Below are 27035 nucleotides of genomic sequence, written 5' to 3'. Positions count from 1 at the left end.
AATATGTTTTTTCTGAAGTTGTTATGTCAAAAGTAAAAAAATGTTCCCCCCACTTGCTTGTGCCATCAAACTGCAACGTGTTTGCAGAGTCCTTGCTTAAAATAGTATCTGCCAATTGAAATTTTGCCATCAAATTAGCTTGCAGAGCCATTCTTTTAGCAAATGTAACTTCTGGCATATCATTCAGTTCTTGACCAGTCATATTTTTTATGACTGATTTAATTACATTGCTGCACATGTTACAGCTTACACCTAATGATATTAATTCCATATATGTTTTTTTCATTTCATCACAAAACTCTCGCAACCCATCTTTTCTCGTTTTAAAAATAGGTATTTTTGTGCATTCTTCAATTATTTCCTGTAGGATGGCATTGGATTCTTGAAGTTCCTTGTTTTCATCACGCAATTTAGAAATATTTTCATTCTGTTTATTTTCAAAAAGTTCTGGTTTTGACTTAAGATATGATATTCTTTTTTGTAAATTTCTTTTATCCTCTTTTAAGACTAAGATTTCTTTTTCACTTTGCGTTATGCTTTCTTCCATAAAGGAAGATTTTTCTTTTTCATTTGTTAAAGTTTTGTTTATTGTCTCTAATTTAGTGTCTCTTCTCTGAATTTTTTTGTTAATGTTCCTAGTATTATACTTTTGAAGTTTGTTAATAACAGTTTCATATTTTTGTTTCAAGTCTGAAAGTTCTTTGTCTGATATTGTTTTATCTTTTATGATTTTATTTAGTTGATCAGATAATTGCTGATTTTCCTTATATTCTTGTGTAAGTTCTTCAACTTCTTCTTTTTCATGTTGAAGTTGGTAATTTAAATTTTGAATTTGTTGACAGCACTTTATTGTTTTTAATTTCTGTTTCGAACACTTAGGATTTTCACAACCCTCTGCCAAGTTGTCTGTTGAGCTTGCTTTATTAGTAACCATTTTTGGGTATGTATATGTTTCATTCAAAAACTGTTCCGAAAAGCTATAGCCCTTTCTACTCATATCAAAACGATTCTTTAATAAAGATTTAACGGAGTAACGCATGGCATGTTCTGAAAAAGTTTCGCTTTTAAGCCCCACTATATGATGAACCCACTTTGTTAATTCTGTGAAAGTGTAATTATTTGAGCTACGAAACTTTTCAAGTTCGTGACTTGACCACAAACAAAATTATACAAATTATTTGAAAAAATTCTGAATTTTGAGCAATGAATTCCTATGACGGTTGAATCTTCTGACAACAAAAGAACTTCTCTTAAAACTTTTTCTTTTAATTCTTCTGTACTTGCTTTATCAAACTTGTTTTCTATCTTCCTTATCAAATCACTTATTTTACTTGGTATCTTTACTCTTGAGTTTACTTTCTTAAGAAGACTCGGTAAGTTTTCTTGTATATTTTGTTGTTCGTACCGAAGAATATCTCGTAACTGAATCACGAACGCATAATTTATGTCTGACACGCGTCTTCTACTGATTTAAACACGCCATTTATTTGCGCTGCGGCTACAGAAATCGAATTCATTTTTATCTGGAACGTTATCAACTTTCAGAAAATTTTGAAGGTCGTGACCTTTTTTCAACGAAGTAAAGTCAGTATCGCTTTAGTTTCGCATCTTTTGACTAGTTACTGTTTGGAAAGAGCTAGTTTTAAATTTTTTACACATATAACTTTTATCAATTACTTTTATAAAATTAATATTGAAAATTTTAAACGAAATTGTTTTTTAAATTTAAATTTTGATACAGTTATATCTTCAAGAAAGTTATACGAAAATAAAGCTTAAAATACGCGCTTTCATTTTATGTTAATTTTAAATGTGTAAACAAACGGGCGAAGGTGGCAAATTTAGTCAGAACTCGAGATCGCTCTAAATTTACGCTGTCCAACTATCATACCGCGTATAAATATCGGAAACGTCGCCGAGTTTTTAACATTCGGAGGGTAAGTGTTAATGTACAAATGTTGAATAAAAAAACAGATGAAATTAATCTACAAATGATTCTCTTTCGATTGGTATAATTTTCGTAAACATATTTAAAGAGGAAAATAACTAAAATAACGTTTTAAAATCTTAGACATTATGCAAAAATCGTGACGTCTAACTGAACGTTACACTACACATGCACCAGGCTATTTATTGCTTATAAATGTACTTAAGTTTTTCTTTCAGTTAACATTACATACAGTCTGCAGTTTAAGTTTTTGAAACATTTATTAGATTCATTCACCATCCTGAATTTTTACCAAACTTGGACAGAAGCTTCTTACGATCAAAAGATATTTTCTAGAGGAAAATATTAAATATTAAATAATTTTTCCCCATAGACAACAGCAAAAGAAGGCAAGGCAAGACACTATGTTCCGCGGAACAAATTTTTAAATGTAATTGTAGGTTTGTTGCAATATTTTTCAATGTTATTTAATATTTTATCAATATGATTGTAGGCTTGCCCCAAAGAAGCTTGTAATAAGAAACTCATTGACCAAGGAAATGGTATGTTTAGATGTGAAAAATGTAATCATGAAGTGCCAAACTTTAAATGGAGAATGATTCTATCTGTAAGTATTTATTTCTGATCTCAATTACTGTGGATTGTATGACCATGTTTTATTATTATACCCCCGCTTTAAATAAGGGGGTATAAAGTTTTACCTCTGTCTGTCCATCCATCCATCCTTCCGTCAGTCCATCCCATGAACATTTTACGTCGCATTTTTCTCAGGAACTACAATACAAGGATTTCTGAAATTTGGTTTCAGGGTTTATATAAGTCAGCTATACCGTGTGATGCGTTTTCAGATTCATTAATCAACAACTTCCTGTTTACCGAACACTTGTATGATTTTACACATGATAGCCAAGTTGAAAATTTTCGTCACATTTTTTTCAGGAACTACAATACAAGGATTTCTGAAATTTGGTTTCAGGGTTTATATAAGTCAGCTATACCGTGTGATGCGTTTTCAGATTCATCACTCGACAACTTCCTGTTTACCGACACTTGTATGATTTTACACATGATAGCCAAGTTGAAAATTTTCGTCACATTTTTCTCAGGAACTACAATTCAAGGAATTCTGAAATTTAGTTTCATGTCCATATAAGTCAGCTATACCGTGTGATGCGTTACAGATTGATCACTCAACAACTTCCTATTTACCAAACTCTTGCATATTTTTGCACTCTCGATCACTATGCTGTTACAAAAAAATGCAAACGATGTGAATAAAATGGGGAGAAAATATTTCCCAGGTTTTTACCTTCAGATCAGATAGAACAAAAATTGATTTCATGCCAACCATGGGACCAGCAACATGACAGCATAATTTCAAGTGTTTTCTACCTTCTAATTATTTACTGTAAATCTAGAAATTATTGTGATGTTTTTAATATTGCGAAAATTGCAACAGGGTTATAAATGAAATAATTTAAACTTGTATTTTAAATTTTTTTATTTGAATTAAACAGGATTTTTCTCAATATCGCAAAAATCAAAATTGCACTTTAGTCTATCATGACAAAATCGCAATAATAAATGCACGCAATAATTTTTGAATTTACAGTAGATCAGAAATAGATATAATCCCAATCATGCCACCAACAACATGACATAATTTCCAAAAGAAGGAATATGGATGTTTTATTGCATTGGAAAATTAACCTTTGTTTTTAAAGATCAAATACATATTGTATATACATTTGTTTCAGTTTTGATTTTCACCATTGTATAGAACATTTACTCTAAAGTGAAATTTGCTCATACTTTTTGTCTTATCTGGTGCATATTTTGTTTAATATTGTAGGCAAATCTGGCTGACTTCTCTGACAACCAGTGGGTGACTTGTTTCCAAGAATCAGCAGAACTTGTACTAGGAAAATCAGCTGATGAGTTAGGGGATCTTAAAGATTCAGTAAGTTTGCAATTTATCGATTGATTGTTGGATATCTAATGGCCAGTGGAAAATATTTCATGCATGTTCAGGATCAATAAATTTACAATAGATACATTATGTTGGGATAAAGGTTTGTGGAATTCCACTGCCACAAAAAAATGGGTTATAATACTGTAAAGACAGAAATTATTGTGAAAAATGTCGCAGATTTGTAAAGGCAATAATTTAAACTCATTTTGAAATATGAATTTAACAGGATTTTTTTTCTATATTGTAAAATTAAAGTTTGCATTTTAAATCCAAAATAGCAAAATGGCAATAATTTTTGAATTTACAGTTTATTGCATAGGTGCAGAAATTATGGCTTGCAACAGGTCACAATGACCCCTCAAAGTGTTGTTGTAATGGTTCTAAACGTGCAGAGAGAATGGCAAGCTCTCTACACATGGAATCAGATGTAACATCCCCATTCTGACCAGACTTCTGCAATTCATATAAACAAAGGAAGAACGTAAATAAACTCAGAACAATACGAGTAAAACTTCAAGAAATTAACACAACAATGGCATTTAATGTTCTTTCTGAAAATAAACTTGTGAATAGTTTATTATATACATGATATATGTACAACTACATGGCTTAGGAAAATTCAAAATGTATTTTACAGTCTACATGTTGCCTAATTTTCCCCATTTCATGTGATGGATGGATAGATTTGATAATTTGGTTGTTATCTGTTTCATAATTACTAGATAATAAAATAGATTTCCAGGATTACAAAGTTATGTAAAAGTCAAAAAAGTGGTAAAATGAGAAAAGGTAGTGAATTAAAGTTGTGGTTGTAAATTATTTTTACTGCATTCAATATGATGTAGGATGTATATGATGGAATTCAACATTATTCATGAAAAAAGACCATATTGGTAAATAACTTATGAACTAAATTAAGGAAGACAAGTGAAAAATGTACACGAGAGTGTTAAACTGTACATATGCTTACTAATTCATTAGGGCCCCGTCGACGGCGGGTCGCCCTATAGTGATCAGTCTGTCCGTACGTAACACTTTCGTGTCCGCTCCATATCTAGAGAACCGTTATGATTTCATACTTAATACTTAACATGATTATTAACCAACACCAGAGGGTGTGTCATGTTGTATGTACAACTTCCTAGGTCAAAGGTCAAGGTCAAAAACTGGTTTCAGTTGACAACCCCGTGTCCTGTGGTGAAGATCGTGTCCGCTCCATATCTAGATAACCATTATGATTTCAAAGTTTATACTTGACATCCATTTTAACAACCACCAGAGGGTGTGTCATGATGTATGTACAACTTCCTAGGTCAAAGGTCAAGGTCAAAAACTTTGGTTTCGAGTTGACAATCCTGTGTCCTGTGGTGAAGATCGTGTCCGCTCCATATCTAGATAATCATTATGATTTCAAAGTATATACTTGTCATACATTTTAACCACCACCAGAGGGCGTGTCATGATGTATGTACAACTTCCTAGGTCAAAGGTCAACGTCAAAAAAACTTTGGTTTCAGTTGACAACCCTGTGTCCTGTGGTGAAGATTGTGTCCGCTCTATATCTTGAAAACCGTTATGATTTCAAATATTATACTTGACATCTATTTTAACCAACACCAGAGGGTGTGTCATGATATATGTACCACATCCTAGGTCAAAGGTCTGTCTGTCTGTTGGTCTGTCCATCGCTAACAAATTTGATCCACATTATATTTTGAGAGGACAGCTGTTATTATTTCATACTTTATACCTGACAAACATTTTCAACTTAACATATATATTAACCAACACAAGAGAATGTGTCATAATGTATGCATCCTAGGTCTAAGATCAGTCTGTCGGTCTGTCCATCTGTTCGTTGTTCTTAACAAATTGTGTCCGCTCTACCTCTCGAGAACCATTAATATTTCATACTTTATACTTGGTGGGTCATAATATATTGAAGGCATGATTCTAAAAATATGTGACAAATATCAATTGGGCAGCACCTTTAAACATATTGTTCAAACATCAATCCATATATCCAGAAATCACCTTAGAGTAGTTATCAATGAGTTCACATCATGCAGTCATATCACTATTATACTATGAAAGTAAGATGAGAATATTTATCAGTTTTAACTTAAAATCTTAGATCAAAATCACACATGAGACTATGTAATAACTTCAAATAATGCTTCATATCAGATTATCCATACAACTTATTTACCCCACGTTATTGACAGCGGGGCCCACAGAGATGGCTCCCATCTCCATGATATCTAGTTACCCTTGGAAGATGGAAACTTTAGAAATAGTTCTTAGAAAGCACATTGACACGTGTTTTGCTGGCTACTCTTAATCAGTTTCTTTTTTAGTAAACTTTGGAATAGACAATAAAATTACCAATCTTGAGGGTATATGTATTGTAGTTATTAAATTACAAACTGACAAGTATAAAAGTTGACTCTGTTTGCCTGCTGTGATGTGTAATGTTAAAGATAATCAATTCTTGTTTATTTAGTCAGTCCAGTATTCTCATTATAGGAATTTATGATTATTACTTCATTGTTGGGACTAATTGAGTTTTTATTTTCAGAATGAGGCTGCATATGACCAGGTATTTCAAGATGCAATGTTCAAATCTTATATTTTCCGATTGCGAGCAAAGATTGAAACATATAATGTAAGTATTTACACAGATATTTTATCATTTAAAATGACACTCAAGTCCAAATAAACAAGAATTGTCAGTTTTTCTATAGAAGGTTGGTGGTTTTCTCCAGCGTCCTCCAGCAATAAAAACTTGCTGCCAAGAAATAGCCCCAAAATGGCGCTTAGAAGTGGTGTTAAAATACTAACAATATATTATATTACAATGTTGGATGTTTGGAAGCCTTTAAAATTTACACGGTTCTTTTAAACCAGTAAAAGTTGCATCTTTTAGAACAAAATATGTAGCAATGATCCAAATATATGTTTACACATGTCTTACATAGAAGAAATGGGTATCGGTGCAAATCTTCTTTTCAATATTGCGTAGTTTTAACTTTAATGTCTTTTTTAATAAAAAACTTTAGAAATTAATTATACTGCAAATTGTGTAGGTGTTAAATTACCCAATCAAATTGAATTAAGAAAGAAAAATTCATTATCCATATTTGTACTTGTTAGTAGCAGTATAAGAATGCTTTCCAATACACTGATCAAGAGATGAAAGAAATAACCTAATCTAGTACTATGGATTCATTATTATATTGAGCTGCCGTGGTGTAGTGGTTAGTGCATCGGACAATAACAAAGGTTCCTGGTTCGATTCCCGTCTGGGATGAAAATTTCAGGGACTGAATTTTCGGCACTCCCTTGCCACCATTTGCGAGTATGGTTTTGAGGAAACGATGATAGTCCGTCGGAAGGGGACGATAAATGGCTGACCCATGTTAAGCCACATCTCTTACACGTTAAAGACACCCTTGTAGATTTCGAAAAAGAGCAGGCTAATGCTGCTACAAGGCAGCACTCGCACCCGCAAAGTGGAAAGGGATTAATATAAGTTGCAAAACTTGTTTCCCAATCCACTATAATTAAATATGTTTAAACTAAATTATTATTTGTTGGATACCAATTTTCTGGGATTTTATGGGTACAGGTAAACAAGAATTTTTAAAGTGTTCAAGGAATTACAAATTTTCTATTAGATTGTATGCAGACTTGGGCAAAACCATTAATTCAATATCCACAAAATAAATGATTGAATCCCCAGTATTAGATTGTTTGTCAGTTATTCCAATACTTCAATAGATATTTCTTATTTGCAGGATGAAAGCCGACTAAAGACAATATGTATGAACGCTACACCTGTAGACTGGGCGGAACAAAGCAGACGATTGATAGAAGACATTGAGAAATTACAGGCATCATGAAATATATGTCCTGCTTTAGACTTAAAGAACTATTAAGTTATTTCTGGACAGATGGATGTCAGTTTTAAATGTACATTGTAGATATTGATATATGATAAAACTTATTGATCAAGTACTCAGCATGATTGGTTAGCATCATAATAACATAAAACATTCTTATAGATTACTTTTGAATTAAGAAAATGTACTAATGCAAATCTTACAAGAGCAGCTTACTAGTTTGAAGCTTTATGTGTGATACAACTAAAGCATTTAGAAATCTGATGTGAATTTCCAAAAATTAATCTTGTCTGATAATTTATTTATTTCACATTTTGGGGTCAATTTCTACTATTGCGCACAATATGTGCTTTTATAAATATTGTTAGAAAACCTTAAAAAGTACTGTAATTTCAGAAATTTTGTGCTTTTTTTTATTCAAATTTGAAATAGACATGTTTCACAAAAACAAGTATTTGCATTTAAAATTTTGATAGTGTTTTTGTATACAACATTATCTGAAACTTCTATAATCATGATAATAAATCTTCCATTTCTGTCAACTGATCAAAATTGGCTACAATAAATTTACAGTAATTTTTCCTAAGCTTAAACATTATTGGACAAACACTGAAGTAAGAATATATATTTTAAGTGCTGTTAATTTATATTTGTGCTATACAAAATACTTATGTTGTTTAAAGATGCAGATGGCAAATGGGTGGGGTTTTTTTAATATTTTTTTGGACTGTATAACAGCATACTTTTGTGACTTAAGTTCCATAGATGAAAATGAAGAAAACCAATTTCTGTTGGATTTTGGTTTAAGATATAGCTGTGTATTACCATTAACTTCAAGAATATGTTGGCTGTATATGTCTTCAAAGTAGTCATGTCTATGTTACACAATTTACAGATCCGAGCAATAACATGAATAAGTCCCGAAACTACTCAGAGATCTCATCCATATTTTTTTTATTTCAGGAAGGATTTGAATTAAGTTATTGTTCAATTCACTTAAATGCTTCAGAATTTAAAAGAATTACTAAAACAATCTTGATATGATCAAATTATTAAAAGTAGATGAAGATTGAAAAATTATAAATTTGATGATTGGATAAATCTCTACGATCTTTATTTTAAAAATTAAGAGAGCATAGAAATTGATGAGAACGTCTGTGAATTATGTTATACACCAGATAAATCATGTCATACTTTTTATTTGAGATGGTATGTAGTTACTATTATAGACATTATTTTTGTGACTTCATTGAATAAAAATCATAAAAATTCAACATATTTTTATTTGCATCTGTCTTATGCCAGGAACATATCGTTAAGTGGTCGTCGTTTGTTGATCTGGTTCACAAGTGTTTCTCGTTTAATGTATAGATTAGACTGTTGATCTTCCTGTTTGAATGGTTTAACAGTTACCAGTTATAAGGCCTTATATAGCTTGCTGGTTAGTGTTAACTAAAGCTCTGCATGAAGTTCGTACTAACCCGTATGATGGTTTACTTTTTACGAAATTATAAATGGGATGGAAAGAAATTTCACAGGCACTCAAACTACAAGATTAATGCAAAATGAATAATAAACTATTTCTTGATAGAACACATCTCTAATGAGATATGAATTAAATTAACATCACATGCAGGCAGTCGGGATTCTACTTCGTCAAAATTATCCCCCCATTACGCCAGTTCATTTTCACAATCGTAGAAATAGAAGCCATTGTAGGTATGATGCGCTGCCAATTTTGCTCTTGAAAACCGATAAATTTATCCACATAGCACCATTAAGATCCTTATATGTCAGTTGTAATTAAAAAGACAAATGTATATACTAGCTAATGAGCATCAATTAATGATCTTGTCTGCATTGATTGATCATTCAACTTAAAACTATTGTCTGATCCGTTGTCAGGTGGAATTTTCAAAAATTTTTAAATACATGTATTTAAAAAAATTCTAATTAAATATTTCATGGAAGGGCAGACTAAAAATGTTCAGTGGTTGAAGATTATCTAGTTATCACACACAAAAAATGATATTTTTTCGAAGATATACATTTTCATCATCAAACTTAAAAGATCATCATGTACTTTTAGTAAAAAAAAATAGCTATTCGAACACACCTACTCTGTTTTTGTGATTCATTAGATAGGTATTTCACTTGACCCATATATTTCATCTTTTTGTACTGTGATTTTTTTTATGTTATAAAGTCAACCTGTAGCTTTGACATATAAAAATGATAGAATCTGAAGCGAGATGATATATCAAATATTCTTGCTTTGTACGTTTTAAAGACAAATATACACCTCAAACCCGCCTAACATAAAAAGGTGCACTCGATTTTCTCTTTTCGATACAATTGTTACCCATCTTTTGGAATTTTTTCTCGAGTCACATAATGGAAGGGCAGACACAAAAATTACTGAACTAATAGATTGATATGTTCTTCGTCCATGGTAATTTTTTGTCGAGCCTGCAACTTTTGTTGCAGAAAGCTCGACATAGGGATAGTGATCCGGCGGCGGCGGCAGCAGTGTTAGCTCACTTCTTTAAAGCTTTATATTTTAGAAGGTGGAAGACCTGGATGCTTCATACTTTGTATATAGATGCCTCATGTTACGAAGTTTCCATCAGTCACATGTCCAATGTCCTTGACCTCATTTTCATGGTTCAGTGACCACTTGAAAAAAAAGTTCAGATTTTTTGTAATGTTAAATTTTCTCTTATAAGTAATAGGACAACTATATTTGGTATGTGCGTACCTTGCAAGGTCCTCATGCCCGTCAGACAGTTTTCACTTGACCTCGACCTCATTTCATGGCTCAGTGAACAAGGTTAAGTTTTGGTGGTCAAGTCCATATCTCGGATACTATAAGCAATAGGGCTAGTATATTCGGTGTACGGAAGGACTGTAAGGTGTACATGTCCAACTGGCAGGTGTCATCTGACCTTGACCTCATTTTCATGGTTCAGTGGTTATAGTTAAGTTTTTGTGTTTTGGTCTGTTTTTCTCATACTTTATGCAATAGGTCTACTATATTTGTTGTATGGAATGATTGTAAGGTGAACATGTCTAGCGGACAGATGTCATCTGACCTTGACCTCATTTTCATGGTTCAATAGTCAAAGTTAAGTTTTTCAGTTTTGGTCTTTTTATCTGATACTATACACCATAGGTCAACTATATTTAGTGTATGGAAATATTTTATGATTTATATATTAGTCGCGCAGGTTTTATTTGACCTTGACCTCATTTTCACGGTTCATTGCTCAGTGTTAAGTTTTTGTGTTTTGGTCTATTTTTCTTAAACTATAAGTATTAGGTCAACTATATTTGTTTTATGGAAGCATTGTTAGCTGTATATGTCAGCCTGGCATGGTTCATCTGACCTTGACCTCATTTTCATGGTTCATTGGTCTTTGTTTAGTTATCTTGGTTAATGTAACGTTTAAGTGACAGTTGTAATAAAGCTTTATATTGAGGACTATCAACATAATATCAATGATTAGTAAAGAAGGCGAGACATTTCAGTGTGTGCACTCTTGTTTTTTAAATCAGAGATTATGCATTTTCTACATCCAACTTGATAGATACCCATGTCATCGACTTGATATCTAATTGTTCTGCATTACTATGTAATAGATAAATTGAAAACTTATGCAAATGGTGTTTTTAAAATAAAACACTTCGTAATTGAGAAGAAAATTGTCGTTTTATTTGTTTCTATTAACTTTTAAAATTTTTGTTACTATGGTAAACATTACAGTAAGCGTCTATCGCCTTCTCTAACAAAGAGCTTCAATTCTTTTGTTCTATTTCAACTGGGTTTCCGCCTGCGGGCCAACATTTATTATATAACTTTTCACAGAATAGAAAACATCTGTTCTCAAACAACTTAACAATTGAACATACTTTCAGACAATGCCATATTTGACGATAATAACTTGAGATAGTTACGTTGCCATAGCATCAACACGCATTGCTGTATGCACTTGACCTAGAGCTGGGTCGCCAAAATGCGAACCTCTCCTTTAAGTTCAGGACTTTTTTATTAAAACTTTTTTCAATTTGTTTTATCGTCCAGATTGTATTTCATCTTGTATTGTTTATTCCCCTTTTCCAAAAAATGCGAACCTCTCCTTAATAGGTGTCAGTCGATTGTGGCCTGTCTCAACATCGACAGCGATGCTTTATACCATCATCGGTATTGCTCCCCAAAATGGAAAGGTTTGGTTTCTCCTTCATAGAAGTTGTTCTGTTGAGAGTATGAAATAGCAACACAACGATAGACCATTCTACATTGCGCAGAAAAGAAGCAGCCATTTCCATTTATAACAATAGCAGCACATGCTCACGCAAAGAGATTAATATAAGTTGCAATAACAATCCACTATAAATAAATATGTTTAAACTACCATGCAATGCTCACAAGAATGCTTGTTTGAATAATATTTTGGTACAAAATAAAAATTTTGCCAGAAAAGCTAGATACAGGAATTAGTTTTTTTGTCTGATGTTAGAATAAGTTGTAATTGCTTATACTTCTTATCATTACTTTGACCTTAGTTCCCAAATCCTATCAATAGAGTAGCTTTTGTTGGTAAATGGATATCTTGTCATTTAGTCCTTGCAAGTAGGCTTTTTGTCAATATAATAGAATTCTATGCAAATGGTATACCAGTGAGATATTAAGCCAGCTATGAAACCAGGTTTAACTCACCATTGTCTACATAAGGAAAAGTTGGGAATGTGACAGTTGTTTACCTTTCAGTAAATGTGGTTTAGCTTTTGATTTTGGCAAACAGAATTTTGGTTTTGAATTTCCCTTCGAGTAAGGTATTTTTTGTTATTTGATTTTTTAGTCCCCATCGGACAATGTGGAATGGGGATTTAGGTTTGCACACAATTTGTCCATGATCTGTCAGTTTGGCAAATTTACTTTCTACACTTTTTTTGTCCTTGAATATATTAATTTTATATTAAGTGTATTGTTTTATCATAACAAGTTACACTTCAAGTTCAATGTTTGGTCTAATGAATTTGTACAGAGTTATGGTCCTTGGACTTGGAAAATTCACCCAAATAATCAGTTTCCATACCCTTTTTCGTCATTCTTGAAGAGATTATTTTGATAATAGGTGTAGAGTTTTACATTAAACATTATAGACTAAGTTCAAATTTTGTTCCGGTCTAATATTTTGTGCAGAGTAACAGTTATATGATCCTTGTACTTGATATCATTTTATTATAAGTAAATGTATTTGGGTCCATCATTCTTTATTCAATGTATTCCATAATCCTCTTTTCTTTATTTTCAATGCCAGTTTTCTAATGTACCCCATCCGTACCCTTATAAAAAATTAAGTTAAAAACACCCAAAATCTATACAAACAATAAGACATCATGCATTTTGGAGTGACTAAACTTTAACAACCATGAGTAAAAGGCTATTGAATTTTATTGATACCCTATGCAATATCTGCACATGAAGAGTGTTGGAACAATTACCTCAATCCTATGAAAGAAATTGAAGTTCATCTGATCATTAGGTAAAGAAGGTATAACGAAATAACAGATACCCAGAGCAACTGTGATGCAGTGTCATGCATTCCAAATACGAAAACAATGATTATTCGCGTAAAGAGCGCGTATTTTGATTTCCATTAAACAGTTCATTACGTTCTATAAAATAAAACTTTGAATATAAACACATTTAACTGTGCATAACAACACTAGAAACCAGATTATCTTCTTTGGTTAATTTATCAAATTTTCAACGGTTCAAGTAGGTTTGGTTTTCAAATGAACATCAATGAACAGATATATATTAATCATAAAAGTGCGCATCTGGTATAGTATAAATCGTACAGTTTATCGTGATTGTATTCACTTAATTTGTTTTTTATTTTCTTATTCTATCTATATACGAGGGAAAAGTAGAATTGGTAACATATAGAACAATAAATTAAAAGGTATAAATAACACAAAAAGGAAATAAAACTTATGAATTTAAATTACCGAATAAAGGTGACATGTTTAATAGTAACTTTTCAAAGTTTTATTATTTAATGACGCATTTCATATATACAATGTGTATATATATTTAGATAGTTGTCCTTGAACGATTGTTTACAAGTTAAATCCATAATGTATTAAAATCTGGATCATACGAGTACATTTTGTAGTGATTACTTCCTTTATGGATTTGTATCTTGTACCATGATAACAGTTACATGATACACGGCACATAATCATGATAATGATACGCAATAAAACATATGTTTGGTGACAGAAAACATCTTCCATACATTTACAATAACAATTTATATGACACAATCAGCTTAAGAACAAGCATGTACAACATGAACGTTTTAAGTGATTTTTCGAGTGATTTGTTTCTTTTTTGTTCGAGTGTAGTTCGGGCTTTTTTGAGTGATAAAACATGCGATAAGTTCAATTAACAGATATTTCGTAATTTTAACAGTTTTTAACATTACTACCCATCTTATATTGAATACTATATATGTTTTGATCAACAAGGAAGCTCAATTTCCTTGTATTTAATAAAAAACAATATTTGTTATTGTCAGGTTTTTTTCGAGAGCAACTGTGAAATCGTCCGGGTTTTAAGAAAAATGGTCCGGTTTTTTTACAGAAAATTTGACTTTAAAAAATTGACTTTTTTCTTGTTTATAACTGTAATTAAGTGAAGGACAATATCATATATTCCCAATAAGTCATCAAAAATATATCAAAATGAATCTTTTTTCAATTTAATGCAAATATTCTGTTTGGAGAGCGTTATACAACTACTTTCCAGTGTTAAATAAAACTTAATCGTTCGTATTCAATTCCGTAAGCAGTGATTTCAGTCAAAACGATTATCAAGATGAAAAAAGGATGATATTAAGAATATATGCGGATGGATTTCCAATTCTTTCACATATCCAAATTCTAAAATCAGCCGCATAAGTTATTAACCAAAGACTTATCTTTTGAAATTGATTTAAAACGAGTAATTATTTACAACAATATTCATTTTACCTAAATAAACAGTTAATTGTCATAAGCAAACCTGGCCATCAACTCTATTTTTTCGTCCGTATCGTCTGGACAAAATTCATAGTCTCTCACATCACCAAAGTCTTCTTCTACATTTTTAGCTCACCTGACCTGAAAGGTCAAGTGAGCTTTTCTCATCACTTGGCGTCCGTCGTCCGTCGTCCTGCGTCCGTCGTCCGTCGTCTGTAAACTTTTACAAAAATCTTCTCCTCTGAAACTACTGGGCCAAATTCTACCAAACTTGGCCACAATCATCCTTGGGATATCTAGTTTAAAAAATGTGTGGCGTGACCCTTCAAACCAACCAAGATGGCCGCCATGGCTAAAAATAGCACATAGGGGTAAAATGCAGTTTTTGGCTTATAACTCAAAAACCAAAGCATTTAGAGCAAATCTGACAGGGGTAAAATTGTTTATCAGGTGAAGATCTATCTGTCCTGAAATTTTCAGACTAATCGGATAACCTGTTGTTGGGTTGCTGCCCCTGAAATGGTTATTTTAAGGAAATTTTGCAGTTTTTGGTTATTATCTTGAATACTATTATAGATAGAGATAAACTGTAAACAGCAATAATGTTCAGCAGAGTAAGACCTACAAATAAGTCAACATGACCAAAATTGCCAGTCCACCCCTTAAGGAGTTATTGCCCTTTATAGTCAATTTTTAACAACTTTTCATGATTTTTTGTAACTTTTCTAAAAATCTTCTTCTCTAAAACTACTTTGCCAAATTTAATCAAACTTGGCGACAATTATCATTGTGGTTTATAGTTTAAAAAATGTGTCCGATGACCCAGCCTACCAAACAAAATGGCCGACATGGCTAAAATTAGAACATAGTGGTAAAATGCAGTTTTTGCTTTATATCTTTGAAACCAAGACATTTAGGGCAAATCTTTCAAGATTTTAATGTCCATCAGAATAAGATATATCCCCTCACAAATTTTCAGTTGAATCGGACAACCTGTTGTTGGGTTGCTGCCCTTAAATTGGTTATTTTAAGAAAAATTTTGGTTATTATCTTGAATACTATTATAGATAGAGATAAACTGTAAACAGCAATAATGTTCAGCAAAGTAAGATCTACAAATAAGTCAGCATGATCAAAATTGTTAGAGGACTCCCTAAGGAGTTATTGCCCTTTAGAGTCAATATTAAACAACTTTTCCTCATTTTTGTAACTTGTATAAAAATCTTTTCTAAAACTACTTGGCCAAATTTAACCAAACTTGGCCACAATCATAATACTAGGGTATCTATTTTTAAAAAGAGTGTCTAATGACCCCGCCTACCAACAAAGATGGCCGACATCAGTAAACACATTAACAGGTGAGCGACACAGGCTCTTGAGAGCCTCTAGTTCTTAAATGTACGGTAATCATTATCTTTCGAACACACTTCTACTATATTGTCAAGTTCCCTATCATACCGTATGATTTTACCGGTCCCTTTTAATTTTGCTATGAGTTTATCTGATAATGATTTATTTTTCTTGAACACAACTTTCGATATAATGTCTTCAATTCCAACTAATATATCCTCATCATCAGATTCATCCGAACATTTATCGTCTTCTTGTGTTGGCAATTGATTTGTTTTTCGTTTCTATTTGGTTTTAAATTTTCCATTAAATGTTGATCGACATTGTCGATTGATTCTGTCTTTTGTGTATTTTTCTTACATTCCTTATGCAAATGTTTATCTGAAAACATTGTACTGTTTTCCGGTAATTCGTGTGAATTATTGTCTATCACGGTTGCAGTTTCGGCGCTCCGTACATTTTCATTTTCGATTTCCATCAATTGATCACATTGAACAATTTCAGTAACTTGACTTGAGTTTGTTTCTGTTTTTTCATCATCTTTTCTAACTTTCTGTATGAAATTTGTCATTCTAATGTTATTCCTGCCGTTCCATATGTAGTAGTGTCATTTTTACGCCTATTAAATAATAGTAAAAATATCTTTAAAGTACTTCAAATAAATTGCATTTATTATAAACGTTTAACTCTTGAATTTTGATAAAGGAATATTATTATTTCAAATTCAAATCTACACTTTACTTTTTATATTTAGTTCATGAATATTCAAAAGGTTCTTAGTTAAAATTACGCATCTGATTGGTCATTGTGATTTCGCGGTCAATTTATATTTTGTATTGACAAGGTAGATTTGCACGGGAACTTAAAAATTACAGTCGCATGATATTGTATCCCGAATTTATATACCTGTATTGTTTTCATTCATTGTGGACACAACATATTACCTATTTAATGTAAGTTAACTGCTTTGTAACATAATTAATATTTTCACATGAAAATGATAAATTAAGCAAAGTTTCTATGTTATGATTTCGATCTCCTCGTAAAGTTTGGTTATTACATTAGTATGATAGATGTACCCGGGAATATTTTATTTAGCTTCGTGCTACATATATATTTTATTATCTACCGTTAATTTGTCACGATAGAGTATAGAACTAGATAATTTGCATAGCTATTTGATTATTGACACAGATGATTGATATTTCATAAATGGTGGCATATTAGACAAAATAAAGAAAAGTGTTAAAGTTGATATTTATTAGTACACTTATATTATACATTGTAATGATAGTATAACTATGTATGAACTTGAGTTATTTTGTCATATTGTATATTTTGATATTTTACGAGTCCAAATGTTTATGATTGCATTTTGGTTTTAGGACTTCATTGATGTAATTATATAGAGAATGTATTAGTGAACTGTGCCTTGTCCTTGCCAGTAAAACTCACTTCACAAGTGGTAAATTATGAGTCAATCTATTTTTAATTATGTAATGCTGTAAACAAGACGTTATGGATTATTTCCCTTTATATATGCGGTTTTAAGGTTCATGTGGACCCTATGGCTAAAATGGACGTATTTTCACCTCTAAATTTACTCGAGCACAGGCAAACCTATGCATCTGGAAAAGTTTTAAGGCATAGCATGCCCTAGATAAATAGAATTCAAATGCATTGTATGATTTAGAAAATTCATAACTTAACTGGATTTTGCTGTACACTTTTTTTCGTCCCTGCAGAAGATGATAAAATTAACAAACAGTTGAGTTTACCTTGATATGGTCACTCAGGTAAACAGTTTAAATAACCAATTATTGTCAGGTATTTATTGTCCATCTATTGTCCATGTCATTTAATACAGCTCACTTCAATTATTAACTGTGGGGAAGTTCTCAAACCTGTTTCCCAACTTAGTTTATTTTGGCACCTTCTGGAGGAATGAAAAAAAGTGCACGGCAAAATTCTGTATAAAAATGTTTTTATTTTTCTAAAACATAAAACATGTTTGAAATTTATTTATCTAGGGCATGCTATGCTTTAAATTTTTTATAGATGCGCAGGTTTGTCTGTACTCAGAGTAAATTTTGAGGTGAAAATACAGCCATTTTAGCCATAGGGTCCACATGAACCTTAAGCATATTTAATATATTGGCTTGATTGGTCTTTATAAAAATAGTATTTACAATTTAATGATTGTTGTAATGTAATTGTATGTAAAGAACAAATAAATCTTATGTCCCAATTAGTTTAATGTTATTTGTGCAGTTTTAACTTTAGTATTGTATCGTACACATAGTTTACCAGTAAACACTATATTATATATTATTTCAGGTCAAAGGTACAATCTAACCGTGCAAGGGCTATACAGCCAATCAATGTCGTTAAACACTTCCTTATATCAAGGTTCAATTCTTGTGTAGTGTATCACAATAAGAAATATAAAAGTACAGATAAAAAAAAATGAAGTATAAAAGTAACAAATTACTGAATGTATTTATTATTAAATTAGAAGTATAGTACACAATATTAAAGAACATTGTATTTTACTATTACCATATGTGATAAGTGTAATTTAAGATAATTGTGTTTATAATAGAACTGTTATTTATAATTGTGATATTGTTATTTCAGAGTTTATTTCTTTCTACCGGTATAATAAAATCATCCGAACCCTTAACAGAGTTGGTTATTTACTTTGACCCAAGAATCGACCATGTTACACATAGATTTGGATTTACGTTTAGTGTTTTTATCATCGCTTGGGGGTCATCACTTTGTCCAAACATTATTGAAATTCTCGCTTTATTTTCATCGGCATGTATTGTAAATGTTATGTTACTAAACAAACTACATGCATTGTCTATTAATTTTACCAAATAAGCAGGTAATTTATCCATATGACTGGTTCAGGTCGTCAACACATATCTTTAAAAAGTCTTTGTGAAATTGATTAACAACGAAACATCACTTACTTTAAACTAGTGAGTTCCTCTACATGATAAAGAATACTGGTATTTGGAAAAGTTTTCGTTGACAAAATAAACGTCCTTGCCACTCAAAGGTGCGTTCGACTTTTTCACAGTCCGATGCACTACACCACGACTCTCCTACTTCTTAGCGTCACCAATGGATATAGGTATCCTTGGCCGGCCTGGTTATATGTACATTATTTCAGTAACTATTTGATGTTATATGTACAGTTATGTTGTTTTCTGCGACAGATTACAAGGCTGGTGGTGATGATACACCGTGTTACTGGTGTGTACTGAAAGAAACTTATGCTTTGGAATACACGACTTATCTGACTTTTACAAAGCTTTCAGTAAATGCGATTACACTTAGATTCAAACTTTGTGTTACTTTGGATTCATTACTATTCGTTAGAAACAATTTTTGTTGGTACAGGTGAACCACGAATTCAAATGTTTAACGCTTTACAAATTGTCTATAAGGCTTATATGCTGAGATTGTCAAAACCAAACATTGACTATAAAGGGCAATAGCTCATTAAGGGATCGATAAACAATTTTGGTCATGTAGGAACTTTGACGAACATTTTTGCTGTTCACAGTTTATTTCTATCTATAATAATATTCAAAATGATAACCAAAAAATGCAAAAAATGCAAAAAAAAGTTTCCTTAAATGTACCCCAACCCCACCAACGATATCAACCGGATAAACATTTGAACCTATTAGATTTGCTCTAAACGCTTTAGTTTCAGAGATATATGCCAAAAACTGAATTTAACACTCATGTTTTATTCTTGCCCATGTTGGCCATCTTGAATGTCGGGCGGGATCATTGGACACATGTTTCAAACTAGATACCCAAATGATGGTTTTGGCCAGGTTTGATTGAATTTGGCCGTGTAGTTTCAGAGAAGAGTTTTTTTTAAGTTAACGACTACGACGGACCAGTAATGAGAGGTGAGCTAAAAATAAATATCACAACATAGACAATAGTGCATAATTTAGCGTTACAATTATCAATCAATAATTACCTGCATGCTGCAGAATTTTAAGCAACCATAGAAATAACGAGGTTAAACAGACTAGTTTCTTCCAGACGAATATTCAAGAGCCTAACATAGGTAAGGGACTTCTTATGTCTTATTTCATATTTCAATTATTTCATATTTGTGTTGTTTAGAGAATTTGGTGTAATTGGGTGTACTTTCGGCTTATTTCTTTACTAGGACTTTAACCTTGCCATAATACAATTTAAAATCGATCAACAATCTCACAAAATATTCAAAAGAATCTCAAAATTCATCAACCGAAAAATATATATGCGAAAGAAAAAAAAACCAACAAAAAAAAAAACATTTGAATTTTCTGTTAGAAAATTATCAGTTTTTAACTTCAGTTGAACTAACGTCTAATGTCTTTGATTGGTAAATGTTTCTAATTTTCTATTGATTAGATACTCGTTGTGATGAAATAATGTATTGTATCCTTGTTCCCCATGTTCCCACGGATTTTAGCGTTGCTGACCAAGGTGTCAAGTATGGAATGGTTCGGCGAGAAGACTATTAACGCTTGATGTGAAAAGGGAGATAGCAAGCTTCAAGTTTTATTTTTAGATAATATAATAGTAAATGCAAAAATAACAAAAGCATGAACAAACATATACGCAGTTACACAAGTACTTAATAAATATCTTTTATATCAATTGTTCACGTTATACAAATATGCGTAGTCATAGGAATTAGCAACTAACAGTTTATTGGTAGATCTGTCATAGTGCAAAGCTCCCGGATGTGTCAATCCATCTTCTTTAGATAGAAGTTCTTTATGAAATAATCCATTATTTGAGATTACGACCACATTACAAGACGCATTTCCCGATACGTATGCACTGCCATTGCTGTCTACGGCGATACCATTTGGGGATTTCAAAACATTCTCATCTTTGAATATCCACTTTGTCCAATATGAATGCTCACCAGCAGCCGTGCATGATGTTCCAATGCAGGTAACACTGTGGGTTTTCATGTCTGTGTAGTATATTGTATTACGTAGTATTGCCAAGTAGGCATGAGGCGACATTTCAGTAAAGATAACATTATTAATGAATTCTTCTTTCAGATAGATCTCCTGTATTCCCAGCTTTCCAGCACAGTAACATAAGCAATTGTCATTGAACAAAGCCGCTCCAAAGCTGTGTGATTTCACATTAATTTTTTTCTTCACTTTCTTATTCTTGATATCAATTAGATATATTTGTCTTGAATAGCTTTCATCACCTGACGTGATCACAAGGGTATCATTCCCTATAGAAACTACATCATACAGAGGACCAATATTCTTCATTTCAAACTCTTCAGATCCATCTATTCTAAAGACTTTAATTTTACCCCAATGCGAACACGTGAACACCATTCTACCATCAGGAAGCATGGAACAACCATTGACATTTGCCAACATTGTGTACATCTTGCGTTCTAAGGTGAGTGTTTTATCATAAAAACTTCTAGACAGTTCCGATTCTTCAGTATTTAATGAAGTGACATGATTTTCTGTTTCTTCCGAGACATCAGGTCGCTCTTTACATTCTTCATTAAAACCTGTATTGCAAACTTGGCATTCAGTTATGGATTGTTTATAATCGTGTGTGGATTTATCACTTTGACGTTGGTCGCAATAGCCAGTAATAATACTTTTATTAGCCATAACCTGCAATTATAAACATAAATAGAAAGTTGTATTTTATTCGAACAGCACCAACAGTAATTGTCAATGGACAACATTGTGCATCAATAATGACAGACCGGCAACATAGAGTAGCAATTCTGAAACTGGTCGATTCATACCTTCTGTATTCGGTCATGGGTCAAAGTTTTTTTGCTCTAACGCCTAAATATGTGCGAGCGGATAAACAGGAACGTCAAATACAAATTATATAAATATAATTACCACTGGAACGGCAGATAGCGGTTATCTTTAATGATATTATATGTATTGAACCTGATTTGAGTGTCTAGGAAGCGTTCATTTTTTTGGAATCACAATCAGGTACGATGGATGTTAAAAGATGATGAAGCAAACTACATAAAAATTTATCTGTAGGTGATGTCTTCGTTTCTTTATTTTTTTTAAACAATTTTATTCTCCTTTTTTCAGAAATCCAATAATCTCTTTTCTTTATGTTTTGTCTATGCCGTACATCCTATTCAGACCCTCATAATAAATTAAAGATAATCAAAACCAAAGCACTGTTTGAAACCCTGATTTGTTCTTTATCGACTAACGAGATTTGAACATCGATAAACATGATTAACGAGATTTGAACATCGATAAACATGATTAACGAGATTTGAACATCGATAAACATGATTTACGAGATTTCAACATAGATAAACATGATTAACGAGATTGTAACATCGATAAACATGATAAACTTCTGTAACCTTTATGTTTATCTCAATCAACACGGATACAAACTAATTATTGACTATAATGAAGTGAGCATCTGCGGCAGTTAATTTTGTACCATAACATGTGATTGTTCATCAATTTTGTTTTAAATCTATGTAGATAAACAAAGTATAACAAAACTACCGAACGTTACGAGGAATATTTTTAAAAAAGAAGGGAATTTCATAGTTACTTAATCAATCAAGCGACCAAATTGAAAACAAATGTCATATTCCCGACGAAAATCTTTGACATGTATGAAAGTTCTTTAAATATCCATTGTATTAATATAATTTGGTGAGCTACCCAAAGAGAAATTATAATTTAATGTGAATAATCATTAATTAAAATATTGCAAACAAGAAAAGGAATTAAGATATCTCACATAGGAAATAAAAGATATCCCACATAGAAAATATAATTTGCAAATGTAAACTTTCGTATTTAAACTTTGGTAGAAAACAACATACCTTTATATCTCTCTATACCTTTTAAAGCCGCATATATAACAACAGTGAGAACACATATATATATATATAGATACATACCCGTCCTTGAACATTTGTTTACAAGATACACAAACTAATGACGATTTAAAAACTGTATATACTATTTGTAATATTTGTAAAAACATCCTGTTTTGTATGATTATTTTGTAAGTCCGTATAAACATTTACGCCGGCGTATTTAGTATAAAAAATGATTAATTGGTAGCAGAAAGTTTATATACGAAATTGAGATTACAATTAAACAATATGACAATGTTATCCAAGACAAGCAAGCAGGTAAAGATAAAAAAAATAAATCAAACCTTTTAAACATTTGGTAAATAATCTTGACGTCTAAATATTAGACATATTCTACAAAGTAGTATCATTATCATTTCATTTATTGTTGTTGTTGTTGTTGGGGGGGGGGGGGATATTATCCATAACCCGTTTATATTCACTATGGTACGTTACGTAAAAGGAGAGTCGTCTTGTTTTGAAAGACGTTAAATGCTTTTTTTAATATTGATTAAAATTGAACAATACGCTTTTTAAGAAACCGCAAATAGGACAGTTATCTTATACCATATAGCTTTAAAAGCTATATTGGCAAAAAAAAGAAAAAGAAAAAACACTTGTTCAGAATTTACTCTGTTTGATACTTCTAACATTAATTTTAAATTTTAAGTTCATAACCAAATCGACAGTCTGTACCGATGTTTTTTTTAAAAATTAAATCACCCTTCAATCATCTGAAAATTGCACAGAATAAACATGTGTTCTATAAAAACAATATTTCTCAGTGGCGTAGCTTGCCTTCTGTTTATACCGAGGCAGGGGGTCAGGGGGGCGCAGCCCCCCTCAAGGAAGCTTTAGAGGTTTTTACAATTTGAACAAATAAAAATCGTTAAAAATAGTTGCTGTTCAATGTTATTTCATCATAATAATGTTAATTATATGCCTTACTATCTATACTCAAAGCTATAAAAAAAAACAAAATACGTGAAGGTATCACATTAGACAACCAATGAAAAGTCAGTTTCCTGACTTGCTAGCAGTTACAGAAAGCAGGAACATATATTTATTGACATACTGTTCCCAACAGAAAGCCAGCTCAAATACCTAATGGCTCCCAATATATTTTTAAGCCGTAGTACACTCTAATATAGTTGGCTGTACCTCACACGTCATATCACAAGAAATCATGACCTTGCTCGGTGGATAGAAGAAACTTGTACAAAATGTTTAATACAGAAAAAAAAACCGCAAATATTAAGGTTTATTTGTAATAAATTTTGTGATGATCATTTATTTGGTCGTAGGTCACGAATCAACGAATTATAGATAATTACCACAAAATGACCGCTGGATTGAACAAACGAATTTCAGGATAAACTAGGAGAAAACATATGCTACATGTAAAGTGTAGCACGGCACTTGTTTTAGTGGTGTATTCCTTCATGTCCTTCGAAGGTCTTGAAATTACATATTGAATGATTTTTAACTTTTTTTTTCATTCACGATGAACATGACAACCAGGCTCTAAATCAAATGAATTTCTCTTTTGTAGTTGTTTGACGCATTCGTGAAGTTCCGCCACAAAACTACATGCACTTTCAGAACGAGATACCATTTATGTGATTGAGTTCTAAATCGACAAGCCGATCCGTAGTTTTAGTGCTGATACATGACGTGGCCGTTCTAGGGATGTTGTTCCGAAGACCAACCACACCAAAGAGGCAGTTCACTTTTTTCCTATGGGTGTTAAAAATTTGAAACTAGTTGATGACTTGAAATCAGCAATAAACCTTGGCATATACAGTAGAAGCATTTTAAAGCAATTTTTAGTCCTTCAGATTAAATTAGATAATAATATATACTGAAAATTCAGAAATTATTGCAGTTATGTTTTTATTATTGGGAAAATTGCGACAGGTTTAAAAATTGCAATAATTTAATTTCGCATTTTGAAATTTTTTATATGAATTGAACATGATTTATCTCAATATCGCAATAAATAAAAATCACATTTGATTCTAAAAAATATATAACAATAAGTTGAATAATTCTATGCGTTCGGAGCGCTTTTCTGTATTTACCTTCGTTAGGAACGACTAAAAATCGCAATAATAAATGCACGCAATAATTTCTGAATTTACAGTAATATTATTTATTTATTTAAAAGTAGCATCATTTAGATTTTCACAAGACACAATCTGCAGGATCTGTCAGATTAAGTTATACTTCGTATTATTGTACGTATTTACAAATTGCAAAGAATAAGATGCGTTCTTGAAAAAATTAGAAATAAAAGAACTTTTATTTTGACATCAAAAGTATGATAATAGGACTCCTCCCCTTTTGATCTAGTTCATGCGTATCTGAATTGAAAACGAAAATGTTTTTAATTTATCTTGAATGTCAAACCAGGTACAGTTAATAGAAATACGATGATACTTATGAAAACGTGGGTTTGAATGTGATTGATACTGAAAACCACCTTGAAGAACCTTAGATAATTTATAGATAAATAAATGATATTTTGAATGAAAATTGGAGAATATTTCATAAGGTGGAATTGAACAAAATTTAAAAGGTAAAATACAACCAACAGGACGGCTTAGTTGGTTAAACGTCCAGCCCTAAAGGTCTGAGTACAATGTCTTAGATCAACTGATTCTTTTAGCAGTAGAGTCAATGTAAAAACATAATATTTGCCAATGAATAAGCCTGAACAGTTATTGGTAACCCTTCTTTTTGTTTAATAGGTTTATTATATAATAAATTAAATAAAAACAAATATGGATGAATGTATATCCATAACATACTGAATTTTTATCCAAAACCATTGTACAGCCCTTTTTATAGTTTTTTGTTTTTATTATTTGGATAATAATAATGAAAGATGGTTTAATGGAAACACCTACAAGGAATACTGTATTGTTTAAATTGAAGGTACTATATAATGATTAAGGCAATACATGTTTTACCGAAGAAAATTATTATTATAATATTAAATCATTTAAAACAATTGTATTACATTCATTATCATCATTTAATCAGGGCAATGCTATTATAGATTATATTAATAAATCACATAGGGCTTGTAATAATATTTAACAAGCAATCGAGGATTTTCGTTCCTGGTAGACTAAGTTTTAACTCCCGTTTTTACTAATAGCCATGTCAGCTATACTGGATGGCAGACGGGATCATCGAACATATAGTCTAGATATTCAAATGATGACTGTTATCAAATTTGGTTCTACGTTAAGACGTTTTAATTTTTTTTTATATAAAATAAACGACAACGATAAAGACAACCACGGCCCTCTAAATAAGCTGAACAGTTCAAATGGAGAGTAAAACATGTACTATAATATAAAATGTATCTAAGATTTTAATAATGAGTCAAATACTTTACCATTTAATACTCTTAGACACAGCTGTGTATGCAGGTACAATTATTACGCAACTAAGCTGGACCCAATTGTATGAAAATTCTGTTATAAACACGCTCAGATGAAAATAATTAGAAAGGAAAACAAGAACAAAGTTGGATATCATTGAGGACAAAATATTTCCCCCAAAAAGTGCCAAAATACGACTAAGGAAACCCATACCTGGGATAGGAAAATCCTTAGCATTTCGAATAATTTATACTTTGGCAAACAGTAAATTTATGAACATGACCATTTATCAATAGCCATGTCAATACTTACGTGCAAAATACTAGGTAAGTGAAACTCTCGGGGACGAGACGTCCACTAGCAGACTTATCATTGACGCTCAGATCAAAATATTTAGAAAGCCAAATAAGTACAAACTTAGTTAAAGAGCATTAAGGACCCAAAATTTTCAAATAATAGATATAAATAGCATTCAGAAAATTAGTTTTTAAAGAATAGCCAACAAACCTAC

General features: G+C 31.7%; 1 protein-coding gene and 1 long non-coding RNA gene across 2 annotated transcripts in view; one reads left to right on the top strand and one right to left on the bottom strand.

The window, feature by feature from the left end:
* The window catches only part of LOC143076763 (replication protein A 70 kDa DNA-binding subunit-like), a 76243-nt gene extending 67147 nt beyond the window's left edge, over positions 1 to 9096 (top strand). Inside the window, exons 15-18 of the mRNA XM_076252627.1 lie at positions 2442 to 2555; positions 3801 to 3908; positions 6499 to 6585; positions 7718 to 9096. Of these exons, the coding sequence (XP_076108742.1) occupies positions 2442 to 2555; positions 3801 to 3908; positions 6499 to 6585; positions 7718 to 7822 (414 nt within the window). The 3' untranslated portion in view covers positions 7823 to 9096. The remainder of the gene's footprint in view (positions 1 to 2441; positions 2556 to 3800; positions 3909 to 6498; positions 6586 to 7717) is intronic.
* Positions 9097 to 19333: 10237 nt separating this feature from the next.
* On the bottom strand, positions 19334 to 23177 carry LOC143076762 (uncharacterized). Its single transcript, XR_012978782.1, has 3 exons — positions 23097 to 23177; positions 19387 to 21885; positions 19334 to 19348 (listed from the first exon to the last, which is right to left on the bottom strand). It is a non-coding gene; the product is annotated as an uncharacterized LOC143076762 (long non-coding RNA).
* Between the last annotated feature and the right edge of the window lie 3858 nt (positions 23178 to 27035).

Source organism: Mytilus galloprovincialis, chromosome 5, assembly GCF_965363235.1.
Source record: "Mytilus galloprovincialis chromosome 5, xbMytGall1.hap1.1, whole genome shotgun sequence".
NCBI lineage: Eukaryota > Metazoa > Mollusca > Bivalvia > Mytilida > Mytilidae > Mytilus > Mytilus galloprovincialis.
This window is presented reverse-complemented; position numbering and strand designations above follow the sequence as displayed.